The 14,410-nt window shown below is 42.2% G+C and overlaps 3 protein-coding genes across 4 annotated transcripts; 1 reads left to right on the forward strand and 2 right to left on the reverse strand.

The window, feature by feature from the left end:
• Nucleotides 1-1,040: 1,040 nt before the first annotated feature.
• Nucleotides 1,041-4,999, forward strand: LOC129812924 (uncharacterized). Its single transcript, XM_055864912.1, has 5 exons — nt 1,041-1,071; nt 1,495-1,557; nt 1,700-1,783; nt 3,645-3,762; nt 3,986-4,999. The coding sequence occupies exons 2-5, from the start codon at nt 1,549-1,551 to the stop codon at nt 4,474-4,476; spliced, it is 702 nt and encodes a 233-aa protein (XP_055720887.1). The 5' UTR covers nt 1,041-1,071; nt 1,495-1,548; the 3' UTR covers nt 4,477-4,999.
• Nucleotides 5,000-5,087: 88 nt separating this feature from the next.
• LOC129812923 (N-alpha-acetyltransferase 30-like) lies at nt 5,088-9,117 on the reverse strand. Of its 2 annotated transcripts, none has more exons than XM_055864910.1 (4): nt 8,529-9,117; nt 7,988-8,108; nt 7,474-7,529; nt 5,088-6,245 (listed from the first exon to the last, which is right to left on the reverse strand). In XM_055864910.1, exons 1-4 carry the CDS (start codon nt 8,880-8,882, stop codon nt 6,108-6,110), a joined length of 669 nt encoding a protein of 222 aa, XP_055720885.1. In that variant the 5' UTR covers nt 8,883-9,117; the 3' UTR covers nt 5,088-6,107. The 2 variants fall into 2 exon arrangements, with proteins under 2 accessions (XP_055720885.1, XP_055720886.1); XM_055864911.1 differs by having other exon boundaries at nt 8,566-8,655.
• Nucleotides 9,118-10,900: 1,783 nt separating this feature from the next.
• On the reverse strand, nt 10,901-14,379 carry ap5m1 (adaptor related protein complex 5 subunit mu 1). The gene is made up of 8 exons (XM_055864906.1): nt 13,989-14,379; nt 13,179-13,839; nt 12,834-13,061; nt 12,590-12,729; nt 12,313-12,398; nt 12,076-12,188; nt 11,899-11,995; nt 10,901-11,779 (listed from the first exon to the last, which is right to left on the reverse strand). Exons 1-8 carry the CDS (start codon nt 14,162-14,164, stop codon nt 11,697-11,699), a joined length of 1,584 nt encoding a protein of 527 aa, XP_055720881.1. The 5' UTR covers nt 14,165-14,379; the 3' UTR covers nt 10,901-11,696.
• Nucleotides 14,380-14,410: the final 31 nt, after the last annotated feature.

Consider the following 14,410-nt stretch of genomic DNA (forward strand, 5'->3'; position numbering starts at 1 on the left):
TGGACGAATGCAGGGAGGGGTTTAAATCCTCATTACTGATGATTTGCACATCCACACACTGAGACAGAACAAAGTACAGCATCTCCATGTTATGCAGGTAGTTCAAACTCTCATCATTTGAAAAGTAATTCTCAAACTTTTACCTTTATTTCTATGTCCTGCTGTGAATTACTTCCTTGTTGGAAACTGTGAAAGTATAGTGTATGTTGCCGAGGCAGATTCTGTAAATGATCTATTATTATGCCTGAACAGTTTGGAGCGTAGAGGGGAAGAGGTATGGGGCTAGAAAAAAAGCACGGTCTTTCAAGCATTAACTTGGAGTTACAAAGTAACCTGTAGGGAGAGTTGTCATAGAAACACAGCTCATTATAATGAGAAGTATAAAGACAGGGATGGGGGCACAGACCTTCCATTTTAACCACAACCAAAACTGTTACTGCACTTGTACAGCTGCAACATACAGAATGGATCCCTGAGATGTATGCCACCACAACTAACTAGGGAAGTTATTATGTAACTAATGGTGTCATACCAAAGGGCTATGCTAATTTATCAAGAAAGAAAAGTAAACTACAGTACATCAAGAACCGTAGCAGCCGTGGCGGAGCACGGCACACCACATTCAGCCAAACGAATGAGAGAACATGAGCGGAGGACTCAACAAGTGAGGTGAGACAAGTTCTTCTGATTTCAACCCAAAGTCATTTAGATAATATTATAATAATATATTCATATTCATAATATTAACAAACCCAAATTAGAGTGTGATTGCTTGACTGATCAACAGACTTTCGCTAAAAGCATAGCATATCAGCCTGACGGCCATAGCAGAGGGCTAGTGGTGGACTATGGGCTCTACAGGATCCAGGTCCAGGCTGAGTCAGGTGGCCCCGTGTCACAGTCAGCCAGAGGGAAACCAGGAACAGCAGGCCAGTCATCCCACCTCACAATGGACCATCCCTGCTGTGCCAACCCCACTGGAGCCACATGGGCCTCTAGGACATAGTAAGACTATCCAGCTGCCCCCACTGAAACTGGAAAACTCTGCAAGCTTCCCACCACTATCTACAGGTCAGTAGACAGATTCTTTTGTCTCCAAATGTGGTTATCATCATGAAGGCTTAACTGTCTTGTGTGTCTATGTGTGTATATGCATGTGTGTAAGAATCATCATATGAAGCAAGCAGCCTCCCACAGAGTCAAAGCAACATTTGTGGACCAAGCATCATTCATTCTCATCCACCACGAAGACTACTGGTCAGAACAGTTTAGCTTTCACTACCATTTTACTACAAACTGTCACAAACATTCTTGTTCAAGTGTTCCTAAATTCCTACTTTATTTTCCTATCTCTGTGAAATAAATTGTATTTCAATTTAGTGTCTCGGACTCCACATTGGGGGAAGAGTGGCTGTGTTATTGCATTGACTGTTGTTGTGATGTACTGTACAGTATGTGTACCCATGCAGACCTCCCATCATTCTCTCTCCTCAGGCGTTGCAACCGTTGGCCCCTCTTAGTGCAGGCCTCAAGGTTACTGCCAATCACATGGCCATGGTAAAAACAACATACAAAAACATCAGTGCCATTTTGTCTCTGTTTATGCTGTGTTGACATGTATACAAAGCCTTTGTCAATTTTGACATTGTTTTTAAGACCTTATGCTTGTGTTTGGTTTGTTCTCTTTCTCTTGTCACAGGGCAGAGACTGGAGAGATGGGGGTGTCCTCCACTTTTCTACCCCCAGCCAGGGTGCACACGATGGCACCGGCCGCCATCCGCAGGTGCAGATAGATAATGTATTGGGTTTACAGTGCCTTCAGAAAGTATTCACACCCCTCGACTTTTTCCACATTTTGTTGTTACAAAATGGATTTAATTGTAATTCATTGTCCACAATCTACACAAAATACTCTGCAATGTCAAAGTGGAAGAAAAATTCAACAACAAAAAATATACTAAATGGAAAATAAAACATGAATATATCTTGATTAGATAAGTATTCAACCCCCTGAGTAAATACATGTTAGAATCACCGTTGGCAGCGATGATATGTGTTTTTCTGGGTAAGTCTCTAAGAGCTTTGCAAACCTGGATTGTACAATATTTTCAAATTATTCTTTAAAAAAATTCTTCAAGCACTGTCAAGTTGGTTTGCTAGACAGCCATTTTCAAGTCTTGCCATAGATTTTCATGCCGATTTAAGTCAAAACTAACTAGGCCACTCAGGGACATTCAATGTCGTCTTTGTAACTAACTCCAGTGTATAATTGGCCTTGTATTTCAGATTATTATCCTGCTGAAAGGTGGATTTGTCTCCCAGTGTCTGTTGGAAAGCAGACTCAACCAGGTTTTCCTCTAGGACTTTGCCTGTGCTTAGCTCTATTCCTTTTCTTTTTATCCATAAAATCTCCCTAGTCTTTGCCGATGACCAGCATACCCATAACATAATGCAGCCACCACCATGCTTGAAAATATGAAGAGGGGTCTCTGTAGTGACTGGGTGTATTGATACACCATCCAAAGTGTAATTAATAACTTCACCATGCTCAAAGGGATATTCAATGTCTTCTGTTTAATTTAAAATGTTTAAACCCATATACCAGTATGTGCCCTTCTTTGCGAGGCATTGGAAAACCTCCCTGGTCTTCGTCTTTAAATCTGTGCTTGAAATTCACTGCTGGACTGAGGGACATTACAGATAATTATATTTGTGAGGTACAGAGATAGGGTAGTTATTCACAAATCATGTTCAACACTATTATTGCACACAGAGTTAGTCCATGCAACTTATGTGACTTGTTAAGCAAATTTTTACTCCTGCAGTTATTTAGGCTTGCCATAACAAAGGGGTTGAATACTTACTGACTCAAGACATTTCAGCTTTTCATTTATTTGTTTTACGTAATTCCACTTTGACATTATGGGGTATTGTATGTAAATCAGTGACACATAAGGCGGCGCACAATTGGCCCAGCGTCGCCCAGGTTAGGGGAGGGTTTGGCCGGGGTAGGCCGTCATTGTAAAATTAAGAATTTGTTCTTAACTGACTTGCCTAGTTAAATAAAGGTTTTTAAAAAATCGAAATGATCAATTTTAAATTCAGGCTGTAATACAACAAAATGTGGAAAATGTCAAGGGGTATGAATACTTTTTGAATGCACTGTACATGCTTATGTTCCTCAGTCTCCAAAACAATTACATGGGATTTGATTTAGTCAGGAATGTTGTTATGAGAGGTAATTTACCAGAAAGAGCGAGAGCAGCTGGTGAGCTGCGAGCCTGGGCCCCTTCTGTCCCGGTGGGCCTGATTAAAACGCTGGTGGAGTGGAAAGTGGGGTGGTCTACAGCTCTGACTGGCCCTCAATGGGATGCGCTTTCAGGGTACAGGGAACAGGAAAAACCCCACTACCAGGCAAACACACACGTGCACGCACACACTCCCTCACAAACCGACATACTGTATATAACAATTTGTACATTTTCATGTTTCATTGCGTAGGGCAGGATCTAGGGATCATCATTTTATCTGTAGCATATCATTGATGCATTATGTGTATACCATGACATGTGACTATATTATATTTAAAATGACCAATTGGTGGTGACTCATGCATGGTCTCTCTGGCTGTGTGGGTTGTGTAGGGAGGACTCCTGGAGGCACAGATGGTCCTCAGTCAACAGGCCCAGCGAAGAAGGAGAGCCCACCAGAGACGAGTCCGAGAGCAGCGGGTTCACGAGAGGACAATCTACATAGATAATGGTGAGACTGGAAACATTTTGTTAATCTGGCTGACACCAAACTCAAAGTCTTCCTGACTGCAGTGTCACAGCTCTCCCTCGCTGTGTACTACGTGAGTCGCATCAGCCAGGCTAAAATTTTTTTTACCACCAACTTGAACATGTTCTAAGTGATGCGTACAATCCATAGGGCTCTAGTACTTAAATAGATTGTGTACTTTGTCTTGCTCCCTTGGCTTCTGTAGTTGAAGCACCTAGCGGCAAAGGGATACAGAGACTGCATCTGCTGAACAGACCAACCCAAAGGGACATATTTTGGGATGAGATGACAGGAGAGAGTCTTGATCTCAAGGAGATCCTCCAACCAAGCCCCCTTCCCCTGGAGCAGGGAGAGAGACAGCAGTCCCAGCCTGGACCACCACAGTGCCTGTGTAGGGATGAGGAGCTGATCAACAGAGACTTGGCATGGGGAGGCCTCAGGAGTCCTCACCGGAAAACAAATACTCTCACAGACAGAGTGGCAGGGGAGACAGATGGTGGACTGACCATGAGGAAAACCTTACCTTCGATGCTGGACTGGAAGACAGAGAAACAAAGAGATACAATTCCCAAACACTTGAGCTCTTTCGGGGATAGCGAGAGGGCTAGTAAGAGGCCTCTGAGAGGCTGGCAGAGAGAGGGCATTAGAGGTCTATGTCATGGAGAGAGAGGGATTTGGGAACCTGACCTGGAGTAGGAGCTGTTTGAGAGGTTTACTAATCTGGATTAGATCTGATCTCCAATCTCAGTTTGCAAAATGCAAATGGTGTATAGATGGTCACTTCATTTTGAAAAGCAGAAATTGTAGCTCATTTATCTTTTAAACTGTTAGCATTTTTACTGAATGATCACATGGCAAACTAAAATATTGGTTTGTCATAACCAAACTATTTCAGAGAATGTGTCCACCACCAGTGTTAAACTATCACCTGAATGTATTCATAGGGTTGCTTTATTAAAATAGCAGCTGTGGTTAAAGTCTAGGATTGCTTCATTAGAATAGCAGATGTGGTTAAAGTAAGTCTCATTATGGGAACAAATCTGTTTTCCATAACAAATAAATGTGAAAGTGAAAGTGAATCAGTGAATCAGTGTGAATCAGTGTGTTATTATTCCAGCCTGTTTGAAGTCAGTGTGTGGCGCCCTCTAGGGTTGATAGTGATACTACAGGTGTGGAAAGGTCTAACATTAGCTTGATGTAACACCAGAGTAATGTTGAGAAGGGTGAGAAAGCACATTAAAAAATAATACATTTGGCTTTTTGATCTTATTTCCATCATGATTAACAATACATGGTAGTTATAGCACTTTTCAAGGACCAAAAGTGACTTTAATTTTGTTACTCAATCTTAATCTCTAAAACAATGGAAAATGGACAGACAAAATACTACCACCAAAAAGTACAAAATCCCAGCAATGAATTACCAAATACATTACTTTGTCCATCTTAAATTGAAAGGTGTCTTGCGATACACTTTTGAAAGAAGACCCATAAAAGATCTGAGCATATTTTGTTTCACGTCTTCAAGACCTCTAGACACAATGGTAGAGACAAAAATGGGTACGTACAAATGGTACAAAATAATTTCCCTCAATGACTGTTTAATTTAGCTTCAAAGAGAATGTATTTTCTTTGGGGCTGAGTTTTTGTTTAATGAGAAGCACACTGAAGACCTCTTGTGCTCCCCAATTCCCTTCAACATTGAAAAGATCTATTGGACTTCAGGGCTCCTTTTACCCTAACAGGAAATTGCTTATTGCAGCAATCCTCTCCACCTTTATGAAAATCCTGATGGAAGCTCTTAGTGGGATTAGAGAGACAGAGTAGAACTGGCCAGCTACCACACACCGGGGGCCACAGTGAACACACAAGGGACAGCTGTATTATGTTCTTGAATCAAGTGAGAGGTATTCTCTTTTCTTATGACTTCTGAAGCATTTAGGCTGTATAGCCCTTATAAATGGCTTTATGAAAACATTCAGTTTGCATAGTCTTACTCTTCTTCCCAACTTGTGTTTTCGCCATGTTTTTAGTCCTCTAATTTAAAAAAAATAAAAGGACAGAGGCAAGCTGTTGTTTTGTTTGTAATTGATTTAGTTTGGTCGAGGTCAAGGGCTAGGGTGTGGTTGTTTTCAGTTCATTTCCACTGGCCACTAAAATGCCAGAAGTACTCCCAATTCAACAAAGAAAACTGTGGTACCGGTCTCCAATTTTCCTTCCTGATCTTTCTGGATTTTATGTGACTTTGATGTTTCCCTCGTCGGGAGGACGTTTGTTCCTGAAACTGGGAGAAAGAGGTCTCAGAGCCAGAGACACTGACTGTATTGCTACCGGAGCCACAGTTTGAGCCGTAGAGCATCCACTCCATTTAAATAGTATTGGAAGAGCCGCTTGTCCCTTACAAAGCCCAGGTTCTCATACAGTTTCTGGGCTGATTGGTTGGTGATCTCAGTCTCCAGCACCACCTGTTAAAGTCAACAAAACCAAGTAATTTGTAAGAGATTGTTACCTCTATCTCCATACTGAATACTATACAAAATGGCATTCAATGGCATTTTCAGTTTCAAATGTGTATTGGTGTAATGAGATTATAATCAAGCTTAAACTTGTCACTATTTATGGTAAAGACTGTGGCCTGTTATCTTCTATGACCAGAATTATTATTTTTTGTGTGTGGAGTGGGGTACAGTTTGGGGGAAAAATGCCATGGAACTATATTTAACTATCAATTCTCGCTATTGTCCTTTAAAAATACTTCAAACACAGAAATGGAATAACCCTCTACAGTTCTTAAAAGCCTAGCTAGTAATTTTATCACCCAGGTTTGGTAGCCTATGCTGTTGCATGTACTTTCTGGCCATGGTGTGTTCATATTTTTATTTATTTAACTTTTATTTAACCAGGAAAAGCCCATTGAAACCCAGAGTCTCTTTTTCAAGGGAAACCTGGCCAAGAAGACAGCAACAATCAATATATTACAGAATTAAAACATACAATTCAACAACATGATCCAGCCTAAAAAAAAGCATTTACACTCTATAATTAATTAATTCAGTGGCACTAACATATCTAGATGAAGCGTGGATTGTAAACTATGCCATGCCTCTGGTGCACAGGACGAGAAGGTAGTCTTGCCTAATACTGTAAATGTCCTGGGGACTTTAAGTAGCAACCACTGAGCAGACCGGGTATGGTAACTGCTGGTGGTGAAGGAGACCAGACTACAGAGGTAAAGAGGAAGTTTACCCAAAAGGGCCTTGTAGATGAACACATACAAATGTACGTAGCTTCCTGCACATATAAAGTGAGGTCCAACCCACCATTTGGTATAAGGTGCAATGGTGGGTGAGTGACTTGGCATTTGTAATAAAGTGCAAGGATGCATGATAAACAGAATCCAGTCTCTGTATCACTGGTCAAACGTTCTCATAAAAGGTCCACGGCAAAGCCTCGGGAGAAAACGAGTTTGGCAAAGGGATTGATACATGTAAATATGATTGGATACAGCGTTTGATTATTTAACTATCAGCCCCAATTTAACTTCAAGGTTGCTTTTTTCTTTCTAAGGGCTAATCAGGGACATTTTCGGGGACAGGCCACCAAAATCGGGGACTGTTCCTGGAAATTGGGTACGTCTGGCCACTCTTGCCTAATGTCTTCCAGGGTAGATATGATTATGTAAAATAAACATACCTCATCACAGTCCTCATCCATCATAGCATAGATAGCCTTTTTGACTAGATATGTACCTGAAATGACAGGAGTGATGACATGTTAGAGGTAAACATGAAACATAACACAGTCATGCAGGGGTGGGTATAATTTGTGGAATGTTCCAACAGTACTCTGTTCCAAAATCTTCGTAAAATACAAGGTTGCCAACAAACATCACATACAAAGTAACATGATCAATACACCTCGCTAACTAGCTGCCGAATAGGCATCAACTCACCATGTAGCTTATTCTTAATGTTTGTCGATAGGCTACCAGAGTGAGGACAGACATTTTTCAGAATAAACATGGTGAGTGAAAAACGTAATAAAATAGCCTACTCCCTACCTGGTACCTTATTCTGCCGATATACAACTTTGTATGCGTTGTTTGTTGGCAACCTTGTTATTTACAACGTTTTTGGAACAGATACCTTTTGGAATGTTCCACAAATTTTACCCACCCATCTTCGAGATCCTCCTAATTCCCATTTACCAATTCCTTTCCTCCTGTGTCTGGAGTCCACAGCCAACATGGCAATGTAACCACGGTGAATCTTCTTGTGCATATCCAGTTTGCACACAATGGCACCAACACAATCCTTATCCACCATCGCCTGTGGCACAGAGAGGTAAAACATTTTATTATCTACTGGCTGGCAGGTGTGTAGGCTTTTTCTCCAGCCCGAACACACCATATTCAGCCCTGAGCATAGCCTGGTAGTGGCAAACTACAATACATGATCAGTTCCTAAAATGCATACAACTTTATATCCGATTAAACGCAACTCCACGATTTACGATGGAGTTGAGTTTGCGACTAGTGTGGGCGTACTGGATATCCGACATCACATAAAAAAAACACAAAAAATGACGTTTGTAACTCTCGATTTCAGCACCCAAAGTAAATAATTGCCGGCAATTACACACGACATTGTTATTTTATGTGATGTTGGAGCTCCAGTCCGCCCACACGCAACTCCACCGTAAATCGTTGAGTTAAGTCAGCTAGCTAACAACTTTATAGCTCTACGTACCAGGAAGCAGAGTTGAGGCCAGTTATGAATGAAATACCTATATGTATAAATCGAATAAGGCTCTGACAAGTCCTTGGTAATAAGCCTTTTGATGTCTGACATTTGCAGTTCAGACTCGTATGGTACGTATTCCACGTCTCCCTCTATGTTTGAACATAACCCAAGCCTTCTCAGTTCTTCCACAATAACTTGAGAGGTGATGGTGGCAGCAAGCGCGGATGCCACCAAATCTTCTTCAGCGCACAGCGTCACGAAGTCTTCCCTGTCTCCCTCCATCACCACCACTTCTTTGCTGCATGTTAGCACCCCGTCGAAACTGCTGGAATCTATTTCAGCCATTCCCATGGTTGGCATGTTGTTGTTGATTTCGTTATTGTTCACATGCAGACAGTGCGTTTAGCCAAAAAGTCGCTTGCACGTTTAAAGTTGCCACCAGTTGCGAATCTGTTTTTAAAGTATATAATTTATTTTCTGTATCTAACCCAACTCATGTAGTGTAGCTAGCTAATAACTTCTAAAGTTTGTTGCTAGGCTAGCTTCTGCCTGTCAAAATTATTGCTGCCGTAAAGCATTTACTGTCCGAAAAACAACTTTACGACACTCAAAGTCGCATACAATCTTAGGAACAGTGTTGTTGTAATGTCAAGAACAAGAAGTCAAAAACATTTATGAAATAATTTAATTAAGAATAAGACAAATCCAATTTAAGTTGTTTTTATAGTGCGACACACCGACAGAACTCAGTAACATGTTCTCTAGCCCTACCACTGGATGTCGTAGTATGCGTGACAGTGTGAGGGAAAGGACATATGTCGATCAGTCTTGGTCCCTGGGCCAATGATTATTCATATATATTATACCATTATATATTGGTCATTGATCACAAATTTCGTTTTTTTGTGAGCAAATCAGTGGTGCTCCTTTTCTTGTGTTCTGTTTAGTATTATGTGGGTTCCACAGGTGAGCACAAAGATGATCAAAAGACAAAAACCATGGGTGTTCATAAACCTAGTAGGCTTACTATTTGATAAACAAGTCAATGTATCAAATCAATTGCTTCAAAACATCTCCCGAAATTCAGCATCTCAATTTAGTTGTATGATATGTGGGTTCAAGGCATTCTAGCAGAGGCTTGTTAAACGTGCCCATTCATTTAGCAAGCCTTATTTAACCAACAATGCCACGTCTGCCAGTACAAACCCAGTGACTGCACTGACTCCATGAGCCAGGCTGACAACAGGCTGGGATGCTCAAGAGCTTTGGAGCAGTCTGCCCCTTCAAAAAAACACACTGTGTCTTAAAGCCAAATCAATGTGGAGGGTGGGTGTCTGCCATAGCATACTGCTACATAAAAAGGTGAAGGATGCCGTGTGAGTAATTGGTTCCAATTGACAGAGGATTGGTCATGGTCAGTCTTCTGGGTGGAAATCCACATGAGAATGTGGCGATTGCACCAGCAAGGAGGGCAAGAGAGGCCAGTACTGGACAATAGAACACTCAGAAGAATCTGGCTGCAGTGGAACACACTCAAAGTGGATCACAATCTCCATCTGCTTTAACACTTCAACTACCAGATGTTCACATACTTAGCAGTGTATATATGACCAATATACTGTATTCCTTCCTTACTAAAGACAGGCTGTTGTATGTCTTGGGAAACACAGCTTGGTTATCTTAAGGACACTTAGAAATAACATCCAGATGTTTGTGTAGGGAAATAGTCTAGGATAGGGCTCTTAAAATGTGTTTTGCAGACACTTACATGTATACCTATGCATTTTCTTTTAATTGACAGGACTTTCTTATCATGGTCATGTGTGAATGAGCTGTACTCTAACCAAATTGCAATTATTTGAATCCGACCATTATGCTGAACCAATTTTTGTCATGCAATATTTAAGGTGGCCACCACACCCTGTTTCTCTTTACAAGTGTTTCTCCACTTAGCCAGTCATCTGGCCAGCTGGGGGTGGTGGAGGCCTCAACTTTTTAGAGGGTTGTTTAGTGCTCCATCTCAGGCTGGAGAGGCTGGGTATTTGAGGAGACCACTGGCTGACAGGCAGTGCAGTCAGAGGGGGGGACAAGGGAGACCTGCCAGTTCTCCTGAGAGGCTTTGTGGCACAGACGCTGCCCAGATCAGCCTACCCTTTCACATCCCAAGCCCCATCTCCCACAGGACCTCAGCTCCAGCCGACGACAAGGCCCCAGCTGCTAATTATCTGGCTGATGGAGAGGCACTGAAGTGGGACTGTCAGAGCTAGGGGTGGCCCCTCTCTCTAAAGAGATGTGGCCAGTGGAGTGGGATGTCCAAACATTTCCAAAATATAGGAACTGGCAGCATCAATAAATAAAAATGTACACAAATGCAGACATTATTGTATTAACATCAATATTTAATTGCAATAATTCAATATTTTCTCTTTCCAGTACTAATACTCTTTAGTAAGATTCAGTTGAATAACCGTTATCTGTATTTAAAGCTAGAATCCTTAGTAGCTACATTCATTTTTGGACATACATTAAGGATATATACATTTATACCCATTGATTCTTGAAGAATATAACTTATAAATGACTCATGAGCTTAACTCTACAGTCATACCCCATTAGAACCAAAAATATAAGATTGTTTTACTCCAATGTTTGTGAACAATGTAAAACAAAAAGCACTGTATAGCCTCAAAACATAGTTAAAACTATCATTTTTATATCATGGATAGTCAGTCCTTGCAACCATTGCTATGTCTATGATTTTGGGAGTGGTTACATTTCTCCAGGCCCATCCCTCAGCTTTTTACCAAAACAGGAGGTGGGGTGGACACTTTGTTATTGTTTCAATTAAGGATTCTAGCTTTAAGGCATATTCTTTCACTGAAAATGGATTGGTCTGTTCAGTACGAATGAGAAATTGCATTTTGCATCTTAGATGAGACCAAGGCTGTCAGAACAACAGATACAAGCCATTCAGTTACAGCACTTTGACCATTGTGTTCATAATGTTGGATGCTGTTTGTTACACAGATTCAAACCTTATCACCAGAATCCAAAGCAGTGTCTGTTGTCCAGCAATGATCTTATGCTCTGGAGATCCATCATGTGTTTGACCCATCCCAGATATGGACGAAGTAGTCATTTCCTCGATGCTGGTCTATACTGTACAGTTCCATCCTACAGCATCATGTGTCCAGAGGACACTGGTGCAGTTCCAGTTGAGTTCCAGATAAAGTATTCTGAGGATAACAACTCCCGGGCTGCAGAGAGAAGAGAGAGCGTACATTCAGACTTCACACTTTACAAATACATGTTATTCATAAATATATTTTCATTGAAAATAATTAAACCAGCATTAGAACCCAAATCTCTCACTCACATGTGACTATACGAGGTTTTGCAGAGGAATAGACCTGCACTGAATGCTGGTCCACACAGCATCCAGACAGAGTCACGTCTGGCACTCGGAAGTACAACTGAAAAACATGAAGGAAAAGTTTTTCTGGTATGTTAAGTTTTAGATGTATCTCCAATGTCTAGAAAGAATCTGACTTACTTTGATGTAGGCTGTAAGGTCAGTGCAGAGAGGATCTGTAGGTCCTGGGAGCTCCCCTGAAAAACTCACACTGCCCTCTAGTGACACCTCGCGGGACTTGGGGAACTTCTGGCCTAAAGAGTGGCAAGGCAGAATATGCACGTTGTTTTTCCATAAACAAAGGGTATTTGAAACTTAAATATGTGGTAAGTTGGGTCATTGCAGTGTAAATGTTGTCCCCAGACCAATGAGACATACCGAGGACCCAGACCAGCAGGTTCTTCTCCTTGGACACCTCCAGCTGTCCTGAGCTCACTTTCACATCCACACTACCCATCTGGTCCCTGCAACGACACAGGGGTCAGAGGTTAAACGTAACCTCAAGTCGAGATGTATTTCTTCACAAGATTCCAGAAACACTGCATTTCAAGCAACACTAGAAGGGATGATTATGTGTAATAAGCTACTATATTGACATCAGGAAGTGCATCATCAATGTGAGATGTTATGTTTTGTTTATATGTGCATAGGTTACCTGTTAAAGAACGGCAGATGTGCCTCACAGTATTCAAAGCTGTTCCTCACACTCTCGTGAAGTTTGAGACTCACAGTAATACGCAACTGGTTATCATCATCCTTTAGCTGATAGATGCCTAGGATGGGAGGCACGGGGACCTGAGAAAATACATCATTCAATCTGACAACAGATGAAGACAGCAATGTATGAAGGAGTGAATGCATGTATTTAGCTATTTTTTACAAGCTCTGGACTTGTATACCTGAGATGTGTAGCTGCAGAGCCTGAAAGGCTCAAGAGGAGGGGAGAAGGGGAACTTGTAGGGGCCAGAGAAGGCAGAGCTGTCACAGTCCTCAACACTCATGGCAGTCAGAACACTGGCATCCAGTGAAGACACACAAGGGTGGACCAGGACATCCATCAGTGGTGAGCCATTGGGTGGCAGGGTGAGAGTGACCGTCACATTGGGAAGGACCCCTTCCACTTCACACTGATGACACAAAGGGAAAAAGCACAAATGGGTTAGAGAGAATGAGTAGACAGCAGAAGGTAACAAGAAACTTCAGTATTACATTACCATAAACATAGACATTATCACTCTTCCCACCTTGCAAGTCACTGTGCCATAGACATCCCAGAGGTCCTGCCTGTTTCGGTTTCCATACTGCATGGAGCGCACCATCTCCGTTAGAGCTACATTCACCACAGCCCGACCACGGTGCACCCCTGTTTTCCAGGCTGGCTGTTTCTGGGTCCCTGCAGGAGTGGGCATTGCTGATGCCGATGAGGCCCCTGGCTGAGGGATGTCCAGTGGTGTCCCGAGGGGGCAGATCTGCAGGAGGATAGAGGGCATCATGGCCAGGCGAGAGGTCAGCCCCTCTCTGTCAGGCTTACTCCCAGACCCACAGAGGAAAGCCTGCAGGCCCGCCAACAGTGTGAGGCCCTGGGAGACAGAGAACAAGCTGGCCAGAGGAGGCCGGGGATCAGCGGGGGCATCCACCATGGCCAGACAGGCCAGGATCAGAGGCCCCTGGGAGAAGACCAACACTGGCCAAAGGACCCCTCCACTGGGGCCTTCTACATGGAGCTCCAAGGCTGGTGAGCGCTGCTGGTGGAGACAGTCATCTCGTAGAGCCATGTAGGGTTTGTCAGAGTCAGATAGGCCCAGCTCAGTGAGTAGGAGCTGGAGCACAGTGCCATCCTCTGGGACAGACACATACAATGAGCCGGCCATACACTTAGCACGCTGCTCCACTGTTGGGTATCGCCTGTGTGAGAAGCCAACACTTTTACCTACTATGTACATAGCCAAAACAGCAATACGGGACAGGTGTGAAATAACATATATATATATATATATAACATGATGACATTACATTTTACACACACAGACAATGGAAGGAAAAAGATTACAAACCTGGAAAAGCGCACTGCTACAGATTCTCCCCTCTCGTAAGATATAATCCACAATGCCCTCACACTCATTTTGGCCTGAAAAAAAATGCTTGTGATTGACAGTTTATGCATACATATGAAAAGCACGTTTCTTCGGTGATAGATCTTAATGTAGTCCAACAAAGGGGGACATAACATTTTGCCTCATTTTAAACTTGCACGACTGAGTTTTCATCGATATTCTGTTCTGTTATCGTTGCAAAATGAACTTCCTATTTTTTACAATCATGTGACAGCCTGAACCAATCCGGATACTTTTGCGCATGTGTTTACGCAGTGTACTTTCCGGGGTGTCACTAATTACCACAGCCACAAAGTCAAAAATGAATTGTTTTTGTTACATTTTGGTATTCATTTAAGGTTAGGCATAAGTTTAGCAGTGTG

The sequence above is a fragment of the Salvelinus fontinalis genome, chromosome 16 (genome assembly GCF_029448725.1).
Source record: "Salvelinus fontinalis isolate EN_2023a chromosome 16, ASM2944872v1, whole genome shotgun sequence".
In the NCBI taxonomy this organism is placed as follows: domain Eukaryota; kingdom Metazoa; phylum Chordata; class Actinopteri; order Salmoniformes; family Salmonidae; genus Salvelinus; species Salvelinus fontinalis.